The following is a 20,406-nucleotide window of genomic DNA, read 5'->3' as shown; positions in this document are numbered from 1 at the left end:
GTTCAGCAAATAGGGGTGCGGATGCTTTCCTCCTACTGTCATGAGGCCCTAGCGGACTTTATAGACTCCCATTGCAACTCTCTGTCTCATTCAACTGAGTGCATAAATAGCACCTCCACTATGAACATTGCCCACAGCATCTTGATTTACAGTATGCCAAAGATCGGAACTCCCATACCACAGCCCACAGACCCAAAGTTTCCCCTGCATAAAGGTTTTTGGGCTCTGACATTCAGACCGTTCAGATTTCAGTCTCCAATCCGCCAGATTCACGTCACGTTTACTTATTTTGACATGCGTAATGAAATGGAACGTGAGAAGGACATAAGCAACCATGGAGGAAGGAGATCTTATGCTGGCTCTCTTACTTCAGCCATCGCCCTAACAAGGCATTGCAAAAAAAAGGTCTACAGACCAGGAGTGGGGAATCTCAGGCCCCAGGGCTGAATGTGACCCTCCAGGAATCTATATCAGGCCCTCAGAACTCTTCCTAGGCCACACCCCCTCTCCCTAGGCCACACCCCTCAGTGGCTTTTGCTTCACACCCCAAGTGCTTTTGCCTGGCTGGAATATGTCATTGAACCCTTATAATGCCTCTTGATAGTCTGGATGGCAGAGACTGGTGGGTGCATTATGTCTAGAAACTAGCCCACTGTACAAAGGTAAGATCTGCATTTACTGCCTCCGACTGCCTGCGGCCCCTGGAAAAGAATGTGGCCCCTGGGGGGGGGAGAATGGGGCCAGTGGCTTGAAAAAGGTTGTCCAAGAAGCTGGTTATCACTCACTTGGCTGGTTATCTTGCTGAAGGCATCCTGCAGCTTCCCATGCAGCACTGCCAACTTCTTGAAGTCGCGGTTGGCTTCATGGATGGGGATGAGGATCTTGTAGACCTCGTTGACAGCCTCATAAAGCCCGCCCTGGAGAGAGCGAGAAGGAATTCAGAAAGTCACTTCGGTCCTCAGGGAAGACCTAACATGGGGCTGCAGGGGGTAAGGCAGCTGGGCCATGAACGGCTAGAACCTCACAGAGCCCCCAGCAGAGCTTGCCTGAAAAAGGTTTTAATTTTCATTGGAAGACAGTTAAGTCTCCCCTAAGGATGAAGCTTTACTAAGACTGCAATTATTATTATTATTATTATTATTATTATTATTATTATTATTATTATTATTATTATTAATATACTGCCCTATACCCGGAGGTCTCGGGGCGGTTCACAGAACAAAATCAAGATATAAAACTCCCTTCTACGATTGGATTGAAGACTTATACAAACTCACAACATATGAACAACTTGCATATAAATGTAGTCTTGCCATGGACAAATTCAATGATATTTGGAATCCATGCTTACAAATAGTGTAATAGGTTAAGATCTGGGGAAGTACAATAACAACCTTGTAAAATATACAGTTTTGGTCCCCCCCCCTTTATTTCCCCTTCTACACGGGTTCTGTTTCTCTTTTTCTTTTTCTCTCTTTTATTTACGTCTCACCATGTTTAGTGCACATATAATTATGTACTTTTTGAACTTTCAATAAAGATGTTTTTTAAAAAGATATAAAACCACAAAATACATAATAGAAATGAAAACAACCCAATTGCCACCCCACCCCCCAAGAAGCACATTTTTAAAAGGCAAAGGATGTAAATCAGATCAACGAAAGGCCTGGTTTGCCCAGCGCCTAAAGGTGTATAATGAAGGAGCCAGGAGAACTTCCCTGTGGAGAGCACATTCCACAGATGGGGAACCACTGCAGAGAAGGCCCCGTTCTCGTGTTGCCACCCTCCGGACCTCTCGAGGAGGAGGCACACGAAGGAGGGCCTCAGAGGATGATCTCAGGGTCCGAGTAGGGTCAAATGGAAAGAGGCGGTCCTTGAGGTATTGCGGTCCTGGGCCGTTTTGGTCCAATGGGGCAGGGGGAAGCAGCTAATGGTTACTTGTGGGTTACAACCAGGTTCCTACTTCTGCTTCTGGAAACGAACTGTATGTATTCACACTACTTCACACAACTGTTTATTTACAATCACCACCTACTGCAGCTTCATGCGTCAGGAGGTGGCTTTTGTGTGTGTGTTGTTTTAAAGGCAGTGTGGGAGGGGGAGAGAGGTCCGCGGTTCTCCACATACTTTAATTTTCACTGAAAACAGAGGGACTGAGATACCTGCAGGGAAACACAATTGGCCGCTTGCCTAAATGTATTACTGAGAAGTGGAAAAAGCAACACCCCTGAAATCAGAGAGCTCCTTCCCTGAGGAAAGGCACCCCAGATAAGCAGTGGTGCATTTAATGCTCTGCAAACTGAGCATCTGGAAACAATAAAAGTGAAGGAATGCAGCCAACGTGTGGAGAAAAGACGGCTGAAGCTTACAGAAAAACAGACAAAAACAGAGATAGAAGAAAACAGGTGGGAAAGAATTTACAAGAATTGGCTGCTATGGGAAGGGCAGAAAACACAGCCTCTCCGTGACCATTCAAGTCCCACTCACCCACCCACCCACCCACCCACCATCCACACCATTCAGGTTTCTAATCCATTTGCAGTTTTAAAAGGAAGCAGAAATTTGTGCACAAAAAGCTGTGTTCTATGGTGTTGGTGCCCAATCTCCAGGAGTCTAGACACCTGGGATTCAGCCGCCTACTGCAGCAAAAGAAGGCAGCTGCCACCCTCAAGCACAGGGAATGCTCTCGTACACTGAAAGTAAAAAGTTCAAGTTCTCACCATAGTAAAGGAGGAAGCCGCCTGCTCAAGCAACCCAACCAGCCCTTGCTCAGTGAAGTACTTTCCAGAGCAGATGCCCTCTTCATCAGGGGACAGGACGTCATCCGAGACAGCAGATTCTTCCAGCACATTGGAAGAGATGTTCTTGGAAAAGAGCAGATGCTATTGTTGGGGGGGGGGCACACAAATCTTCTCACTCTTCCCTCCCAAACTGCCTGTCAGTTGAAAAAGCAAGAACTCTAGGTCTCCAGGGCCTTAGGGAAGCAGAGGCCTTGCTAGGGGCAGAGAACATCTGGACATCACCCCAAGTTTTGGTTTAGGGGCAGGAGAAATGGGAGGTAGACCCTCTGTTCATTCATCTCTCCTGCAGGAAAGTAGGACTGGGGCTACAGGTAAGTACTGAAGCTAAGAAAGAACAGAGAAGAGCTGGTCAATGCCTTGATGCAGCAGACCAGTCTTCTTTTTTTAAAATGATGCCTTGGCCTTGGCCTTCTTCTTACCTGGAAAGTGACACAGCCCACAGGTAGGTAGCGGCAGTCCTCCAGCATACTCAGGTACTCGGCTACCAGGGCAGCGGAGTGCACCAGACACTGAGCGGCCTCTGCATGGTTCCCACGCTCAGAGTGCTTCGCTGCCATGTTCTGCAGCCAGGTCAGCCTCAGATCCGGTGATGTCTGGTACCCCTTGGCTATCCTGAGAGGCAGATAATGAATATTCAGGGACAGAAGTCCTGAGTTCTCTGGCCGCCTTTGCTACTGACTCACTTTAAGGTGACTTGCTTCAGGTCAATGGAGTTCAATGGAGGTGCAGGTCAGTTCTGTGTCCAGGGCAGCTGTCTACCAGCTCCATCTGGTATGCCGGCTAAGACCCTACCTGCCCACAGACTGTCTCGCCAGAGTGGTCCATGCTCTGGTTATCTCCTGCTTAGACTACTACAGTGTGCTCCACGTGGGGCTACCTTTGAAGGTGACCTGGAAACTACAACTGATCCAGAATGTGACAGATACCGACTGGTGACTGGGAGTGGCTGCCAGAATCATGTAACACCCGTCTTGAAAGACCTACATTGGTTTCCAGTACATCTCCGAGCACAATTCAAAGTGTTGGTGCTGACCTTTAAAGCCCTAAACAGCCTCAGCCCAGTATACCTGAAGGTATCATTCAGCCCAGACACTGAGGTCCAGCTCCGGGGGCCTTCTGACGGTTCTCTCACTGTGAGAAGTGAGGTTATGGGGAACCAGGAAGAGGGCCTTCTTGGTGGTGGCACCTGCCCTGTGGAACACCCTCCCATCAGATGTCAAGGAAATAAACAACTATCTGACTTTTAGAAGACATCTGAAGGCAGCCCTGTTTAGGGAAGTTTTTAATGTTTGATGTTTTATCATGTTTTAAATATTCTGTTGGGAGCTGCCCAGAGTGGCTGGGGAAACCCAGACAGATGGGCAGGGTATAAATAAATTGTTGTTGTTGGACATGAGTGAGTGATGCACGAACAGTGGCTGTGTTTGGACATATACCGGAATGCATCTCAATACATTTACATCAACACAAGGAGCAACAGACATTCCCCACCTCCACGATGTCGTCCCATTTGTGTCAATGCTTTCTGCCAGGGTTGATTAAGCCTACAAGCTTACACAAACATCCACCAAGAGAGGAACGCCTGCAAGGCTCTCCCCAACCCCACAGCAATGTTACCACTTAGTGTGACTTTTTCCTTTAATATTCTCTGGAAGGTGTGCACTCCCCAGACCACCCTTTTCCAGCCCTAGAGTGCTTGGGCCCCTCATATGACGAAGATTATCCCAGACAGCATAGCTATCTCCTTGGCTGTAAGGCTAGCTCACCCACTTCCATTACATGCTGAGTGGGAGCAGAAAGAGGAGCTCTCACCATATGCAACAGATGAGGCAAGTGTAAAAGCAGGGAGAGATCTCATGCTGCAACAGGCTTGCCAACAGCCAATGAGTCTGTGGGTGATCTGAGATATGAACCTTCTTTGTCACAGGTGCAAACGCAGTCATGTTGGCTCCTGCATTTTGACCCCCTCCCTTTGGGAAACTGAGGCTACGAAAGCAAGTCTTGCTTGCCTCTGGGCCTTCCTGCTGCTTCCGTACCCAGAGCGCTGGCTACTGTCTCACCTGTACATCAAGTCTATCAGCATCTCTGGGTCCTCCTGATGTTCCTTCATCTTTACTGTGTCTGTCAAGATCATGTGCAGGTTGAAGACGAGGTCTTGAACCTGGTCAGGGAAAAGAGGAAGCACCTTCTAAGTCACAAGCATGGAGAGCAGGAACACACAATTGCTTCCATCAAGAGTGGGGATGCCACAAGCACTCAGGTAAAGGCACTTGCGAAAGAGGACATCCCTGATGCAATACTTGCCGACAGGATTGAGATGGGCATAGCCCTGCTCACTTATGGGCTGTGTTCACCTTGAACCTGGTACCCATCCCCCAATCTGCCCACTTTTCAGGAGAAAGAACAGCAAAACTAGGTCTATAATTAATCTCTTGCTTTTTCATCACATTTGGTAGACACTGGCTTAGCTGTATCTAAGACAGAAGTAGCCATTTCCAAATTTAGATACTCTAACACAGGCATAGGCAAACTCAGCCCTCCAGATGTTTTGGGACTACAATTCCCATCATCCCTGACCACTGGTCCTGTTAGCTAGGGATGATGGAAGTTGCAGTCCCAAAACATCTGGAGGGCCGAGTTTGCCTATGCCTGCTCTAACCATTGCCCAGGGTATATAACCATTTTAAGCAATTTTCTTTCAGGTTCCTACCAGAGGCAGATTTAGGGAAGCGTGACCAGTTTGGTGCTGCCAGGGACACAACTATGGTTTACAATGGAACGCGAGAGACAGAGGGGTGCTGAATTCTGGTGTCACACAGGGTGCTGCTGAAATTTGAGACCCCAAGAGCCACCACTGCTTCTACTGAGTACTGTAATTCTGGTTCAAGAAGAAAGATCGAAATTTTCTGATATAGGAGGTGATCATTTTTTTCTCATTTAGGCTTACACTTTATATTTCCATAGGATTCTACAATATGACTATACAATATGTATATAGCTACATTTTTGGGAAAACATTTTTATTTCCTGGGAAGATTTATGTTTCAAATTCAGTGAACAGTCTTGTAGTACAGTATCACATTTCAGTTTTTAAATAAATATTTTTATTTCAAAATAATAGCAAAACGTTTGCTTTAGTTTGATCATATGTTGTTATCTGGTAAATAAACCATCATAATATTTTTAAATAAATCCAATATATCTATCCAGTGCTTTTTTTTCTGGGGGTACGCATACCCCTAAACATTTTGTGAATATTTGTACCTTTGTCCATTTACTCTATTTATTTCCCCCAATCTGAACTACAGAATGGTGATTTTCTTGAGTCAAAACGAGAGTACCCCTAAAAACTTTTTTAAAGAAAAAAAGCACTGTATCTATCACACATGTATTCTTGAGAAATTGGAAAAATTGCCTAGAAATCCCAATGAAGATTAAATTGTTCATAATTAATTGCAGAAGCTGTAGAAGAGACTGCTAGGGTCAGAAGGTATCAGCTCAAGCCACAACCCAACTTCTGGCACTTCCAAAGGCCCCTAGTCTGATGTTTATGGGTCTGCCATCCAATGTACCTGCTCAGCAAATGTGGTTTCTCGCAGCTCCGGGTCTTCCTCGGCATAGGTCAGGATGGTCTTCAAGGAGCGCCGCAAGTGCTCCTCATTGAAGTTCTGTGACGTCCCCACAAGCGAGGAGAGTGACATGGTGACTTGCATCTTCACTCGGGCAAAGTTCTGTGCAAGAGAGACGTGGCAGGAGTCAGCAAGGCAGGGCAAGCCAGAAAGATTATTCAAACCCTGAGCCAAATAAAAGCAGAGGTGATGCTTGGAATGGATTCTGCAGAACACAGTTCTAGAGTGGATGGATTTAAATTAAAAATCACCTAGAAAAACGGCTAGTTCAGAACACTTTAAAATTTAAGTTTCCCACTGGTATTATTTCCTTTAAAATGTGAATAGTAATTGCTTGGCCAACTGTTAAAACTAAAGAGAAAGTTAAAATTAAAGCGAAGGTTTACACTATTTAGGAGAGCGTGCTTCTTTTCAGCATTGCTGCTCCTTGTTTCATTTCCACTCCTCTTTCCTATACACATGCCTTTCTCTAAGACCCCCACCCCAGGAATACAAGTTACGATAACAATCCAAAACTGTTGCTTTTGGCAACTCATGGCAAACACTTTGAAGAAGCTGCCAGGGATGGTCATGCACATAAGGCTCTGAGAGAAGCAGGTGTCTGGAAGCTTCTCAGAGGGGATCCTCTCCCATTTCCCATAGCAGCAAATGAAGGAGCATCCAGGCTGGTAAAAATGTATTATTTTTATTTACATAACGCCATCAGTGTACAAGGGATGCGGGTGGCGCTGTGGGTTAAACCACAGAGCCTAGGGCTTGCCGATCAGAAGGTCGGCAGTTTGAATCCCCGCAACGGGGTGAGCTCCCGTTGCTCAGTCCCTACTCCTGCCAACCTTGCAGTTTGAAAGCACGTCAAAGTGTAAGTAGATAAATAGGTACCGCTCCGGCGGGAAGGTAAACGGCATTTCCGTGCACTGCTCTGGTTCGCCAGAAGCGGCTTTGTCATGCTGGCCACATGACCCGGAAGCTGTACGCTGGCTCCCTCGGCCAATAAAGCGAGATGAGCGCCGCAACCCCAGAGTCAGTCACGACTGGACCCTAATGGTCAGGGGTCCCTTTACCTTTACATCAGTGTACGCTGCATTTTACAGAGTAATCAAATCACGAGATGGGTCCCTGGCCCCAAGAAGCTTAACAATTTAAATTTTGACAAAGGTGGGGGAAGAGAACAGAGGCAGGGAAAGAGTTTGTGCAACGTGGCAATGCTGCAGGGATCAATGAACTGATTGAACCTACCCGGACCCTGAGATCATCTTCTGAGGCCCTCCTTCATGTACCTTCTCCTCAAGAGGTCTGGAGGGTGGCAACACAAGAACAGGGCCTTCTCTGCAGTGGCTCCCCGTCTGTGGAATGCTCTCCCCAGTGAAGTTCGCCTGCTGCCTTCATTATACATCTTTAGGCGCCAGGCAAAAACGTTTCTTTTTAACCAGGCCATTGGTTGATCTGATTGACATCCTATGCCCTTTTAAAATGTGGCTTTCTTTTTTTTTGGGGGGGGGGTGTTATTGGGTTGTTGTTTTTATTTTGATTATATATATTGTGGGTTTTATGTTGATCTTTTCTGTGAACTGCCCTGAGACCTCCAAGTATAGGGCGGTGTATAAATTCATTCATTCAATCAATCAATCAATCAATCAACAACAACAACAACTGCTTGGACTCTGGTGATGGCTCAGGCCTGCTCCCAGGAAGCACCTGTCAGGGGACTGGCATCGGAACAGGGGAGGGAGGCAGGGGGATACAGAGGGCCTCCAATGCTTCTGAGGAGCAGCTCCTCCTCCAGAGGTGGGGAAAGCCACACCTCCAGTGGAGCAGAGAGGGAAGGGGGTAGCCAAGCGAGGAGAGGGCTCGAAGATGCTGCTGAGAGCCCAAGTGCCTCACCTAACCTGGCTGGCCAGGAGGCAGACACGCCACTTCCGTCACCTAGCCTGCACAGAGGGTGAAACGAAATGAGGGGAGGTGGAGATTTGGGGTGTCTAAGTTCTTATGTTGGGGGACAAGCCGGAAGAGGCCACTCCCAGATTCTGCAAGTGACTAAAACGGACATGAACTTGTTGGTTCTGCACTGTAAATAGTTTGTACCAATAAAACCTGTAAAAGACAGGCCGGAGTCTTGCCTGGTTACTCACGAGCAACCACCCCCTGCATCTGACAGCACCCTTGCAGCAGAAGAGACAGAGAGCAGCTCTAGCACCTCCTTACTCCAATGAGCACTTACGTTGCCAATCTCGAAGTTCTGTCGCATGAGAAGGTAGAGCGAGGTGCTTGCATGGGTGCGGATGATGCCCACCTTGCTACTGCAATGGCGGAGAAGGCGCAGACACAGGTCAGCACACAGTTCTGTGTCCTCCTCGAAAAGCATTTCGGGAAACTGCAAGCAAGAGACTGGAGTTATTTTATCTAACAATGATAATACTGGCCTTCCTATGGACTGCAAGGAAGGCAATGGATAATAGATGCATAAAACCCAACAGATTGATAATCTTACAAGCAAGGTATTAACACACTCAAGAGCGGTAAGATTTAATATTAAAAGCCTCTGTGAATCAGGTTTTCACCCAACCCTTGGAAGCGTCTGTCAGGCCCTTTTACAGAGGTTGTTCCAGATCTGCAGTATCATAATTAAGTAGACTCAAATAATAATGGGCTGGCTTTGGTCTCTATCTTTCAAGGCTGAAATAAAGCATTTATTCAATAATCCACCTTGGCATGGAAACAGCTTATTTCTGGAAAAGCAAGGAAGAGTTTACTTTGGGAAAGTGGGGTGATAGAATATGGCAACTGCTGGCTGCTGACATTACCCTTTGGCAATGCTGGCTCACGAGGGGTGAAATAGAATGGGGTGTCTTTTCAGATGACCAGGGGCCATTTGTCTCATAAATCAACTCCAGTCCTGGGGAATCCAGGCCCCACAGGTGGAATTTTTGAAGAATACATTGGCTTGGTTAACAAGTACAGGAGGCGTAAAACAGGTCTTACATCTGGACATCATGTTTTGAAATATATTTTGGAAACACACATTGTGAAGTTGGAGGATTCCCAGACATGGCGTATACGCTCTGTAGGATTGAGGTTGGTATTCATATTCTGGTTTTATATTTGTGTGTGTGTGTGTGTTTGCTCTCTCTCTCTCTCGCTCTCTCGCTCTCTCTCTCTCTCTCTCTCTCTCACACACACACACACACACACACACTTAAGTAAGCAGACTCTGCTGTGGACAATCTCAGCAAAAGGGGGCACCCTGGAGAGAAAAAGCCCTTTCAGCAGAGTTAAAGGTTGGAGAACATGAGTGGTGACAGACAGAAGCTAACAACCTGTGGGGTAGATAAGCCCTTCTTGTTCCTGAAGTAGCCAGGGCTCCACTTACAACCAGAGCTGGTGAGCTTGGATGCAGACAAGTCAATAGGCTCCCTGCACTGCCTTCTTAGGAGCAGAGCAAGATGCTTTGCAAAATCAGCTGGAATTCAACCGCAACATTCACATCTGCAGCGTTTTCCCAACCAAGCAGCACTCACCTTGCTGACCAGCGCCCTCTGGGTAGCAAAGCAGTGTTGTAAGAAAGCCGCACTGGGAGTGCAGCCCATTGTGTGCAGAAGCACCCTCAGCACCCCGCCGAGGACACTCTCCTTGGCTTCCGATAAGATCACAGTCTGTGGAGAGGAAACCGGGGAGGAGAGGGAGGTAGAGAAAGAAAGAAAAAATGGGTGGGAAATTGTACTCAAATTAGGAACCCCTCCATCAAAGAATGTGTAGCCCCATTTGTAACATGGTGAGGTTGTCACAATTGCTTTATCCAGGCCAGACTTCATCTTGTACCAAGAAGCCCATGGAAGTCACTGGCACATGAGTGGCCAAGGCAGAGATGTGACTATGTAAAACGAACAAGCAAAGCTTATCATCTGCATGCCTTAGGTGTTCCGCTGTCTCTGCTAAAGATGGCAAAGGACCAAGAGCTATGCTGGCCAGTGAATTCCAGCTCCCGGACTACCTAGGAGAACCCAGTTCAGCATAACCGCAACAGAGAGGATCAAAACAGCCAAGGACAAAGAAGACAGATGTGGCTCTCAATGAACTCCAAGGAAACACTTTATCAATAATAAAAAAACTAGAGACAACTTTGTCCTCCAGCTTGCCAAATCAGACTCTGCTTATGGAAGCTGGATGAGAAAAGTTGTCTCCAGCAGTTTTCATCAAAAAACTGAATTTTCCTTGTGGGTGTGGCTTGTGAACTGTGAGGGGGCGGGGAAGCTCCTACAATTCAAAAGTTACCACTGCAGAGCATAGATAAGAGATGCAATCTCCACCCTGGAATAACAAATTAATCCCAGAGCCTTGCTCTGGCGGGTGGGTGCAAGACTGGAGTCTCCATCAGATCCTACCTGCACAATGATTTCTAGGGTGTCCAGCACCACCATGTCGGCTTCTGTGGCCATATTCCCATCCACCAGAGCCTCATGTTCCATCTCTTCCTTGGATCTGAGCAAGGGACAAAAAAGGGCGTGGGTTTAAGACGTTTAGAGTCACCAGATGCCAATCCTCGCTTGCATGGTTATTCCGGTTTTCTGCTCACTGTGCTGCTCATACAGGCCTGCCAAAGGTTGGAACTACACTAGGGACATGCAAAGCCAAAGTCGTTTGGCTTCCATGAAATAGGTAGCTAGTTCCTGCAATTAGCTCTTGCCAAAGATCAGGTGCAGCCCCAAGGGGCCTGCAGCACCTTCTCTATAAGGGTGGGAAAGCTGGGATATGGGATGATGGCAAGCCAATGAGAAGGAATTAAAAGCACATCTCTTTCTTGGACTCAGAATCTTTATCCCACACAGTCTTTTTCTCTATACGTTTTCCAACACAATCATGAAAACTAAAACCTGAGTTAATTCTTTTTATAAAAAAATAATAATCTAGTAGATGCCCTGAATGCCATGTGATCATGGCTATATGACAAACCAAACACACTAATTTATGATTAAGGCACTGCACACAACTCACACACACACCATGAGAGTCACTGTGCGTTCAGGCTCAATTTTGGTTCCTGTTCTTGAGTAACTGTCTGCACTGTGAGGATTGTTCTATAGCTTACTGCTTGCGGTTTGTCTGGAGGAAATAAACCATAAATCTGGATTTCAGTGTTAATGCTATGCTAAATAATGGCTTCATTTGCAACAGCAACAGGGCGGAGGGGGAGCAAAGTGGCCACCGTCTTCTCGCTATTATTATTATTATTATTATTCCCAAAGGTCTCAGCAGGTTCACATAAACAGATCACAGTATATAAAATAAAAATAAAAGGGTTGCTCATTTGCACTCAGCCAAGGTTTTGGTAAGTATTATAGGTAAACCAGTCCAATGTGTGAATGCAAACAAGGTACTACCTATCCCCTGATCCCCCCCGGAGTTGCCCACAAACGCACTTGTCCACCTTGTCCGAATTCTGCCTCCAATGGGCAATATTCTTCCTCCAGCGAACATTTTCTTGGTTTCCAAATGGACTCCGCTCTGTGTCGGAAGGGGAGGAAAGGCATGAGTACCATGACAGATCAGAAAACTCTTCCCAACCAAGCCTAGTTCCAGTCACCAAAAGCCAGCCCTTAACGTCTGAAAGATGCTTCAGCTAGAGTGAGCCTTCAAGGGAATGAATAGAGTTCTCTTCTGATCACACAGATGGTACTCCAAAGAGTTTATTTCTGCTTACTTCCAGACTTCCAGAAGCAAGCTCATAATAAACAGCTCTGCCCTCTCTCATTCTCACCTCGGCTGCGTCGCACCATCTCCTGGCGTGCCCCAATAGTGCCCAGGATGGCTTCCTCCAGTCGTGCTTTCATGTCCAGAGACTTCTTGAAGGTCAGGCTGTTGATGCGCTCAAAGGCCTTCTTGCCCTGTGGATGGCAGTGAGTCTAAAAGTCCTCGCTGCTAAGCAAGAGGGGGAGTTTGGCTGCAGGAGCAAAACCTGGCAGGCCCAGAACTCATAGAACAGGCAGGTAATTGCTCACTGAAGAAAGTGGCCGAGTGCTCATTTCAACAGGCGCTGAGCAGTGGGATGTGAAGCCCTTTCAGCTTTTACCATGGAGAATGCTTCTGGCTAGGGCCACATCAGCCCCAAATACAATAGGCAAGAATTGTTAAGCTGCCACACTTCACACCTGGCAAAGAGGTATTTGGGGGCTCCAAATGCAAGGTTCCCACCACTCCCCATTTTAGCTCACAGCCAACAACAGCACTAAATTGAACTGAATTGCACTACTGGACTTCACAATATCTTATAGGAATGATTTCACTATAGACTGTCAGTGGCTTCTTACATTTAGCTTCCTATTCAATCTCCACGTTAGAAGAATTCTTACAGCAGGGGTGGGAAGAAGGTAGATCAGGACCTACTGGTCGATCTCTGTGTGGCATGAAGCAGATTGGCAAGGATTTATGCCCCCACAATTTAACAACAACAACACGACTCTACCTGCTGAAATGGATCGTGGTTGTGCTTAGATGGGTGTGAACCAGGGGGTGCATTTCGTATATGGAAGGACTGTGAACTTGACTCAGTTCTGGTACTCAGTACAAGTTCCTGGACTTAGAATTCTTTAACTGAAGTGTATGTCTTTTGCCTGGGACGCAGGTGGCGCTGTGGGTTAAACCACAGAGCCTAGGACTTGCCGTTCAGAAGGTTGGCAGTTCGAATCCCCGTGACAAGGCGAGCTCCTGTTGCTCAGTCCCTGCTCCTGCCAACCTAGCAGTTCAAAAGCACCTCAAAGTGCAAGTAGATAAATAGGTACTGCTCCGGCAGGAAGGTAAACGGTGTTTCCGTGCGCTGCTCTGGTTCACCAGAAGCGGCTTAGTCATGCTGGCCACATGACCCGGAAGCCAATAAAGCGAGATGAGCGTCGCAACCCCAGAATCAGCCATGACCCCTAACGGTCAAGGGTTCCTTTACCTTTATGTCTTTTGCCTAAGGCTCCAGCAGGTGAACTCTCAGGGTTCTATTAAACAACAGAGAGCTCCTACAGCCTGAAGCCTGTCTGCTCTTGCCTTAAGACACCCAAAGTGTTGTAGAACCGCTGTTTTCTAAGGCTCTCCTTGGAAGGAAACACAGCCTCTGACTGTTGCAGTCAGAGGCTGCATTTCTCTTGCCTCTTCTCCGCTCTTTGCTGGCCACGTTCTGTCAAAGACTGCATGCTTTGAGGTCTGCAACCACTAAGGAGTTCGTCTAGGTGAGGAGTCCAGCCAGCTAAAGGTGGGATTCCTGCGTTCTGTCCCCCAAAGTCCTGGGATGGGGAGGAGTGAAGCAGGGGAGCCATGTTTGGTTCTCTCAGCGCCTGGACTCTAACCTTATACTCGAAGCAAGAGACACAGAGGTAGAGCAGGTCAAGGAGACGGTTCACATGCAAAGCAGAGAGGTCAGCAAGCCAGCGATGCAGCACTGCTCCATCCGCATTCTTCAGTACCCACAGGAGACACACCAGCAGGTTGCGACTTGCTTCAGCTGACAGCATGCTATACTGGCGTGGTGGCTGCAAACAAGCAAGAGATGAGCTCAGCCCAGCTCCACTTGACCCAGACTCCCCACTCCCCCCTCTCCCAACTAAGCGTGCCAAATGGCACAGTGCATCAAAGAAGGCAGAGGCAGCAGTGGTGCCCTGCTGCTCTCTATTCATAAGGACCTCTTTTCCTTTGGTTTTGAGGAGCAATGTTTTGGGCCCACATTGCCTAATGATATCACTATGTCGGAATAGGAAATGCAAGTAGTAGCTGGATGGAGTTTTTAAATTGGCTGCTTCATGCAAGTCCTTGTGTGGGTGTGGGTGTTTGTTTTTATTAAAGGATTTTCAGTTACAAAAGAGGATGCCTTCACCCCAGTATGGCTGTCCTTTATTACATACACAGCCCAACAAGAGAGTAATATAAACCTCGCAACAGCATACAAATTGATAAGGCTAATCTGACCCAATAACTGCCCCCTCACATAAACAAACAAAACTCACTGCAGTCAACTAATCGTTTTTGTACTGTTAAATCTCCCATTGTGTTTGAGGTCAACCATGTTACAAATCTGAACACACACTTTTCTGCTGAGGACTGAGAGCTGTATGCTCCTGGGTTCATTCCACAAGTTCCCAATAGAAATGGCTCCCTGCTTAAATGGGAGGCTGTCCAATACTAGGTATCATTATCACTGAGAATTCTGTCTCTAAAGCTGAGAGATAGGGAGCTTATGGTCTTCCAGATGATGTTAGATTCATCACCCCTGACCACTGGGCTGAAGGGAGGGAGTTGGGAGTCCAACAGCACTGGAGAGCTATACAAACCCTCATCCCCTTCTAATGTGCAAGTATTCCCCACCCAAGTTTCGGTTTCGTTCTCTAGCCCCAGAGGACAGTGTACACTCACCACTGATGGCATTTGGAAGACAGTAGACCGATGAGCGTGGGGCAAGGGAGAGCCAGCAATGGCCATGGCAACTGACTGGCTAATGGTGCTGCCATCCCCATCGCCGTCCTCAACCGTCACAGAGGCCAGCCGCCCTCGCTGGCTGAGGTTCTCTGTAAAGTTGAATTAATTGCCCAATAAGGACCGATAAGGGAAGAAAAGATAGCCCAGCCACCGCCACCACCCAGTCAATAACTTTGGATACTGATATTCTGTTTAAATATATATATATAGAGAGAGAGAGAGAGAAAAGGACAGCTAATTTGCACAAATGTTCCTTAATAAGGTTTTGACTCTCATTTCCCTCTTCAGAGACATTCCAAGCAGCTAAAATGAACAATAAAGGCAAGGGAAGCTAAGCAACCCACCAAAGCTAATGCAAGCTAAGGTGATGGGGAAGCCACTTCAAGATTTTGTTTGGTTGATTTCACAGACTAATTTCGTTGAAGCGATTTCTGGCAAAATCAGAGCCAAGGCCAGGCTGGGGCCATGAACCATCCCTGCAGGCAAGAACTTCTGCAATGCTGGCCACTAAAATGAAGAAGGCGAGACTCCTAGCAGTGTATACTTGGCCATTCCAGGGGCCTCAAGCTACCTGCAAATTATTGGGGTTAACAAAACACACTTCTTTTCCCTTATATAAGCTCTGGGGCAGGCTCTCTCAGCCTAGTGCCTTCCAGATTTTGTTGGACTCCCACCGCCATCCTTGACCACTGGGCCAGGACAGCTGAGACTCTTCTAGGACCGAGTTCGCACAGTCCTGGGTAGCTTATCAAGTCAGTTCCAAGTGTCAGGCTGTGAGATTCCTTGCTTAAAGCTCTGGATTCTATTATAAGCACCAGGCTTTAATCCCAGACTCTTCCTCTGGCTTTCTTTTCTTTTGTTCCTTCACAACTTCCTTGTTTTCCCTTTCATTAGCTTCTCTATACTATATCATGCAGTCTTTAAATCTGCATGACTTGAGACTTCCTTTGTGGCTCTGACTTTGCTTAAAATGTTGTACGTTTCCCCAAAACAAATGAGAAACGACATGGGAAGCTATGACACATAACCAAACCACAAATCACCACTCAAATTGTGGCTGTTTTCCAGGATTTCCTGAGCTATGAGACTGACATGTTTCTGAATATTCAAAGACTGGTTCTCTCTTCTTAAGTGCCACTCTTAAGCTCACTTAAATTGCATTTGCTGAACTGACAGGCTTTAGATTTTTGCTTTTGTGTTGTTCAGTAAGTGTGTGCTGAACTGATGATGGGGAAGCTGGCTAAGGATGCTCTAGTTAGGAATTAAAGGACAGAGTACAAAAGGAATTAACTAGGAAAAAACAGAAGGCAAAGAAATATAAAATAATATTTTTTCTAGTCTTATAGCTGGGTGTCAAATCATAACATTAAAAGGCATTGTATTTGGAACAAATTCTTTTGTATCCTGTTAATCAGAGAACAGTTACTTCATTGACTTTGATATTAGAAAGAATGAATGCAGCAAGTTGCTCAGAATTTATAATTTCAGAGCTAGACAGAAAGCTAATATGCTTTCATAAACTACAAATAGAACTCAAATGACATCAGATGTATGCGGAAATCTCTTTGATTGAATTTTCAGATACAAAGAGATGTCACCATTTGCACCTCTCAACAAGAGTGTGATTACTTTTGGAGAAACTTTAGATAAGGAGACAGAACAAACAGTTTTAATGGCAGATGTGATAATACCTAGCCAGAGAGATCCTCAGTGATACTAAAAACAATATAAAATAAAGAGAGACCTGGTTTTAATAACAAGGCCAAAGTACTGACCCAATGCAGAACAGCAAAGCATTTTTTAAGAAGTCAGCTTGGTATGGCTTCACAGAATGACCACCATATCAAACCTCAGCTAGCAAAACTCATATGCTGGACAGCTGGATTCTCCTCCCTCGCCTGGGAGGGCAGCAGCTACAGTCAGCAAGTTTGACACAACTGGGATTGATGCCATGGCCACCCAAGCCCTCTGCTTAACTGGCTCTATTCCAAGTATGCGGAACAAAACTGAAGACAGCAGGCTTGCCGGCAGCAAGGAAGGTTGGGGAGAGGCTGTCATTTCTGAAAACCGGCTAGGAATCTGCACACATTGGTACCTCCATCCATTATCACCCTCCTCCCTGCCTCCAGAAGGGCCTCCTGGCCTCACCTGTGAAGTCGTAGAGCTGGGGCAGGGCATCCATGACGATGCCAATCAGAGGCAAGTACAGCTGAGCCACGTGCTCCCGTACCGAACGGTCCATGTAGCGAGGGTCCGAGTCGTGGCTGCACAGCAGGTTGTGAAGAGTGCTGATTGCCTTCTTGTGCAAGAAGAAGGCTCTGAGGCAAGTGAAGGGAAGAGAGCAGGGATGTCAGAAAGGGCTCTGGCTACAACAGCATCAGGGAACCATCCCAAAGGACCACACCTACCCCTCTGCATCCGGCTCCAGGATGAGAGCCAGCTCCATCAGCACCAGCCCTGCCAAGAAGTGCTGCTGCCGAAAGGCCACTGACAGCTCAAACATGCTGGCCACTCGTTGGTCCTGTGTGTGGCTGGAGAAGGCCGAGCCCTGGGAAAGGGGAAAGGCCATGTGAAATCAAGGAGAGCCGACCCCAGCCAGCGTGCCGCAAACGGTTCCTTTCCTTATCACTGCATGGAAAAGAACAGCGTCCAAGCTTCACATCTCAGTTGCCATCATTTATTGGTAGCCTTTCGAATGAGTCAGTCTCTCTCAGTTGTTGCTTTCGTGAACTACTTCTTTAAAGGGGGGGGCAAGGAGAAGAAAGGAAAGGTTCCACAAGTGTCAACTACGAAAGGTGATTGTGGCGTTTGCCCTCCTATGTGTGTGACATCATACTGGGTTCATAGGGAAAGGGTTAACTAATTGTAAAATGACTAACCAATGGGAACCCAAGGGGCAGAGTTAACTGTGTATAAGGTTTAAGCACAGAGAGAATTTGTTAAGAAGAGTTAGGGTTAGAGTGGTTGAGAAGACAGTCTGGAGATAGATGAGAGAGGGAAGTTAAGTCTGTGGGTTGGGCTAGTCTGGTGTGAGAGAGTGAGAGAATTTGTTAAGAGGAGTCAGTCAAACAGTTGAGATAATCAGTCAGAAGGTATTAGGAAGGTACAGGCCAGCAAAGAAACTAAAGTTAAGATACTGACAGGAATATTATCGGAGAAACCATAAACTTGTTAATGTGTGTAAAATAAACTTTTTTGTGTGTTTCACTTTTAACAACTGACTGGACTCAGTGTTTTACCAGAGAGTAACTGGTTGGTGGCAGCGGGGAAGCAATCGCAGTGGTGGCACAGGGATCAATAGACCGTTAAACGTCCGGGGACCCTGTGTGATCGCCACAGTGATATATAGCTCTGCAGGAGCAAGGGAGTCAGGAAGAGGCAGGGAATCAATCCTCTGCAGTGTTTCATGACTTCCTAGGGGTGAAAATGCTGTCCCTTTCAGCCATGGGGGCAGGGGACTGACCTCCCTAGGGAGAGTCAGCTCACATCCCCTGCCCAGTCACCTCTTGGTGCTCACTGACTGTCCCAATCCATGGCAATGCTCCCAATTTCTTTTCTGTCCCTCCAATGCTGCCATTTGCCTCTTGGTTTTTCAACATGCTAATTCCTCTCGCTACCAGTAAAAACTTTCTGTCTCTTTCAAGTCTTTCCTGGAAGCCTACTTCTTCAGCAAACCTTCTTTGAGCCAGCAGTCATCACCCCAACACACACCCCTACCCCAGTTTCCCAGTGGTATCTGCCACCTGGCCACTTGCTTAAGGCAGCTCTAAAAGGGACCAGACTATTTCACAGAGAGGGCATCCGTTAGCTGTTCAGGATAGCAGAGGCTGGGGGCAACAGGGCAGCTGCCGCCTTCGTGCCCAGCTGGTGCGCTTGCGGAGGCACCTGGCTCAGGGTTGTTCAAGGCAGGCTGGAGGGACCAGATGGAGTCATGCTGACTCTGATCCACCAAGAGCATCCTCTTCTCACGTTCTCTTCCCTAACGCTGGGCCGCTTACCTGGGAGGTTGCTGAAGAAACAGAGGGGGAGGGGGAAGCAGGTGGGGAGAGGCCACTGCAGGGCAGGTTCAGAGTGACGTAGTGCTCATGGCTGCAGGTGATACGGATGAAGTCCATCCTCAGAGCAATGAGGGCATTGGGGTTCTGGGTGGTCAGCAGCCTGTTATTGATCTGGAGAGGAGGAAGGAAGGTAGCTGTTGTGGGCTTGGTAAAGTCCAGTTAAAGGCGACTATAGGGTTGTGGTGCTCATCTAGCTTTCAGGCCGAGGGAGCTGACGTTTGTCCACAGAGAGCTTCCTGGGTCATGTGGCCAGCATGACTAAACCGCTTCTGGTGCAATGGGACACCGTGACAGAAGCCAGAGCGCACGGAAATGTTGTTTACCTTCCTGCCGCAGCGGTACTTATTTATCTACTTGCATTGGTGTGCTTTCGAAATGCTAGGTTGGCCAGAGCTGTGGCAGAGCAATGGGAGCTCACTCCATCACAGGGATTCGAACCGCCAACCTTCCGATCAGCATACGCAAGAGGCTCAGTGGTTTAGACCACAACGCCAGCCGCATCCCTTGTAGGCTTGGTACAGCATTGTGAACCCTCCAGCCTCTAGCAGAGGCCATCCAGAGTCACCATCTCCTTCCCCAGTGTCCAGTCTAACATCAAAGCCCTGATTACAACTGAGGGAGGGTTCAAGCTTTAACCAATTACTTATGTATTTATTTGCAATAATACCCCACCTTTCGTCCAAAGAGCTCAAGGTGGCATACATGCTTTTCTTCTTCCCCATTTTATCTTCACAACTACCCTACAAAGTAGACCTGTGGCTGGCCCAAGGCCACCCTATGATCTTCAATGGCTGAGCAGGGATTTGAACTCTGGTCTCTCAGGTCGTAGTCCAACACTCCAACCCCTACAACACACTGGATCTGAGTTCTGCATGTACAGAAAGTTTTCCGCAGCCACCTATCTAAATAAAACTCTTGCCCTCTCTCCTAGTTATTGTGCCCTCTTCCAGGAGGTAAAATTAGCAGCCTGGGAAAAGAGAACCACTGGGTTCCTCGTTACCTGCTTGTAGTAAGAACGCAGGAGGTTGAAGACAAAGCCGCGATCCATGAGGGATAGTAGGTCATTGAGGAAAAAGGCCAGGCTGCTGTTGAGACGTTCCACCAGCTCAATATCCTGCGGAAGAAGCACAGAAGTATGTGAGGTGGCAATTGAAGCAGCTTCCGTGGGGCTCTGGCAACCCCGAATGGAGGGTCAGAAACTGAGCAAGTGGGAGAGGGGATTAAGACCACGTGAGCGAGTGCAAACTGCTAGCACAGAATCAAAATGGGGCAGATATCTCACAGAATTCCCACACATTTCAATGAGGTTCGTTTCCATTTCGCTCCAGTTGTGAATTTTAAAGGGAGATCAAGAACAACTAGCCATCTTTGGATTTTTTTGTGGTTATATAATCACATAAACCATTTCTTTTTTAAAACCCACTTTAAAAAATTGTAGTTTGTGGGGGGGGGGTTGCGGGGGGGTTAGTA

General features: G+C 47.2%; 1 protein-coding gene across 4 annotated transcripts in view; it reads right to left on the bottom strand.

Moving 5' to 3' along the window:
• The window catches only part of DOCK6 (dedicator of cytokinesis 6), a 96,631-nt gene that overhangs the window by 19,104 nt on the left and 57,121 nt on the right, over positions 1-20,406 (bottom strand). For all 4 annotated transcript variants that reach the window (XM_082204484.1, XM_082204485.1, XM_082204486.1 and 1 more), the window contains 16 exons: positions 19,937-20,050; positions 18,877-19,047; positions 17,287-17,426; positions 17,027-17,196; positions 14,816-14,967; positions 13,756-13,938; positions 12,183-12,309; positions 11,845-11,929; positions 10,810-10,906; positions 9,946-10,080; positions 8,649-8,801; positions 6,374-6,532; positions 4,862-4,962; positions 3,221-3,413; positions 2,721-2,864; positions 786-917 (listed from right to left, as the gene is read on the bottom strand). In XM_082204484.1, coding sequence (XP_082060610.1) covers positions 786-917; positions 2,721-2,864; positions 3,221-3,413; positions 4,862-4,962; positions 6,374-6,532; positions 8,649-8,801; positions 9,946-10,080; positions 10,810-10,906; positions 11,845-11,929; positions 12,183-12,309; positions 13,756-13,938; positions 14,816-14,967; positions 17,027-17,196; positions 17,287-17,426; positions 18,877-19,047; positions 19,937-20,050 — 2,256 coding nt within the window. The remainder of the gene's footprint in view (positions 1-785; positions 918-2,720; positions 2,865-3,220; positions 3,414-4,861; positions 4,963-6,373; positions 6,533-8,648; positions 8,802-9,945; positions 10,081-10,809; positions 10,907-11,844; positions 11,930-12,182; positions 12,310-13,755; positions 13,939-14,815; positions 14,968-17,026; positions 17,197-17,286; positions 17,427-18,876; positions 19,048-19,936; positions 20,051-20,406) is intronic.

The sequence above is a fragment of the Podarcis vaucheri genome, assembly GCF_965113315.1.
Source record: "Podarcis vaucheri genome assembly, chromosome: 17".
Lineage (NCBI taxonomy): Eukaryota > Metazoa > Chordata > Lepidosauria > Squamata > Lacertidae > Podarcis > Podarcis vaucheri.
The sequence above is the reverse complement of the archived record's forward strand: the minus strand, read 5'-3'. Positions and strand labels throughout refer to the sequence as shown.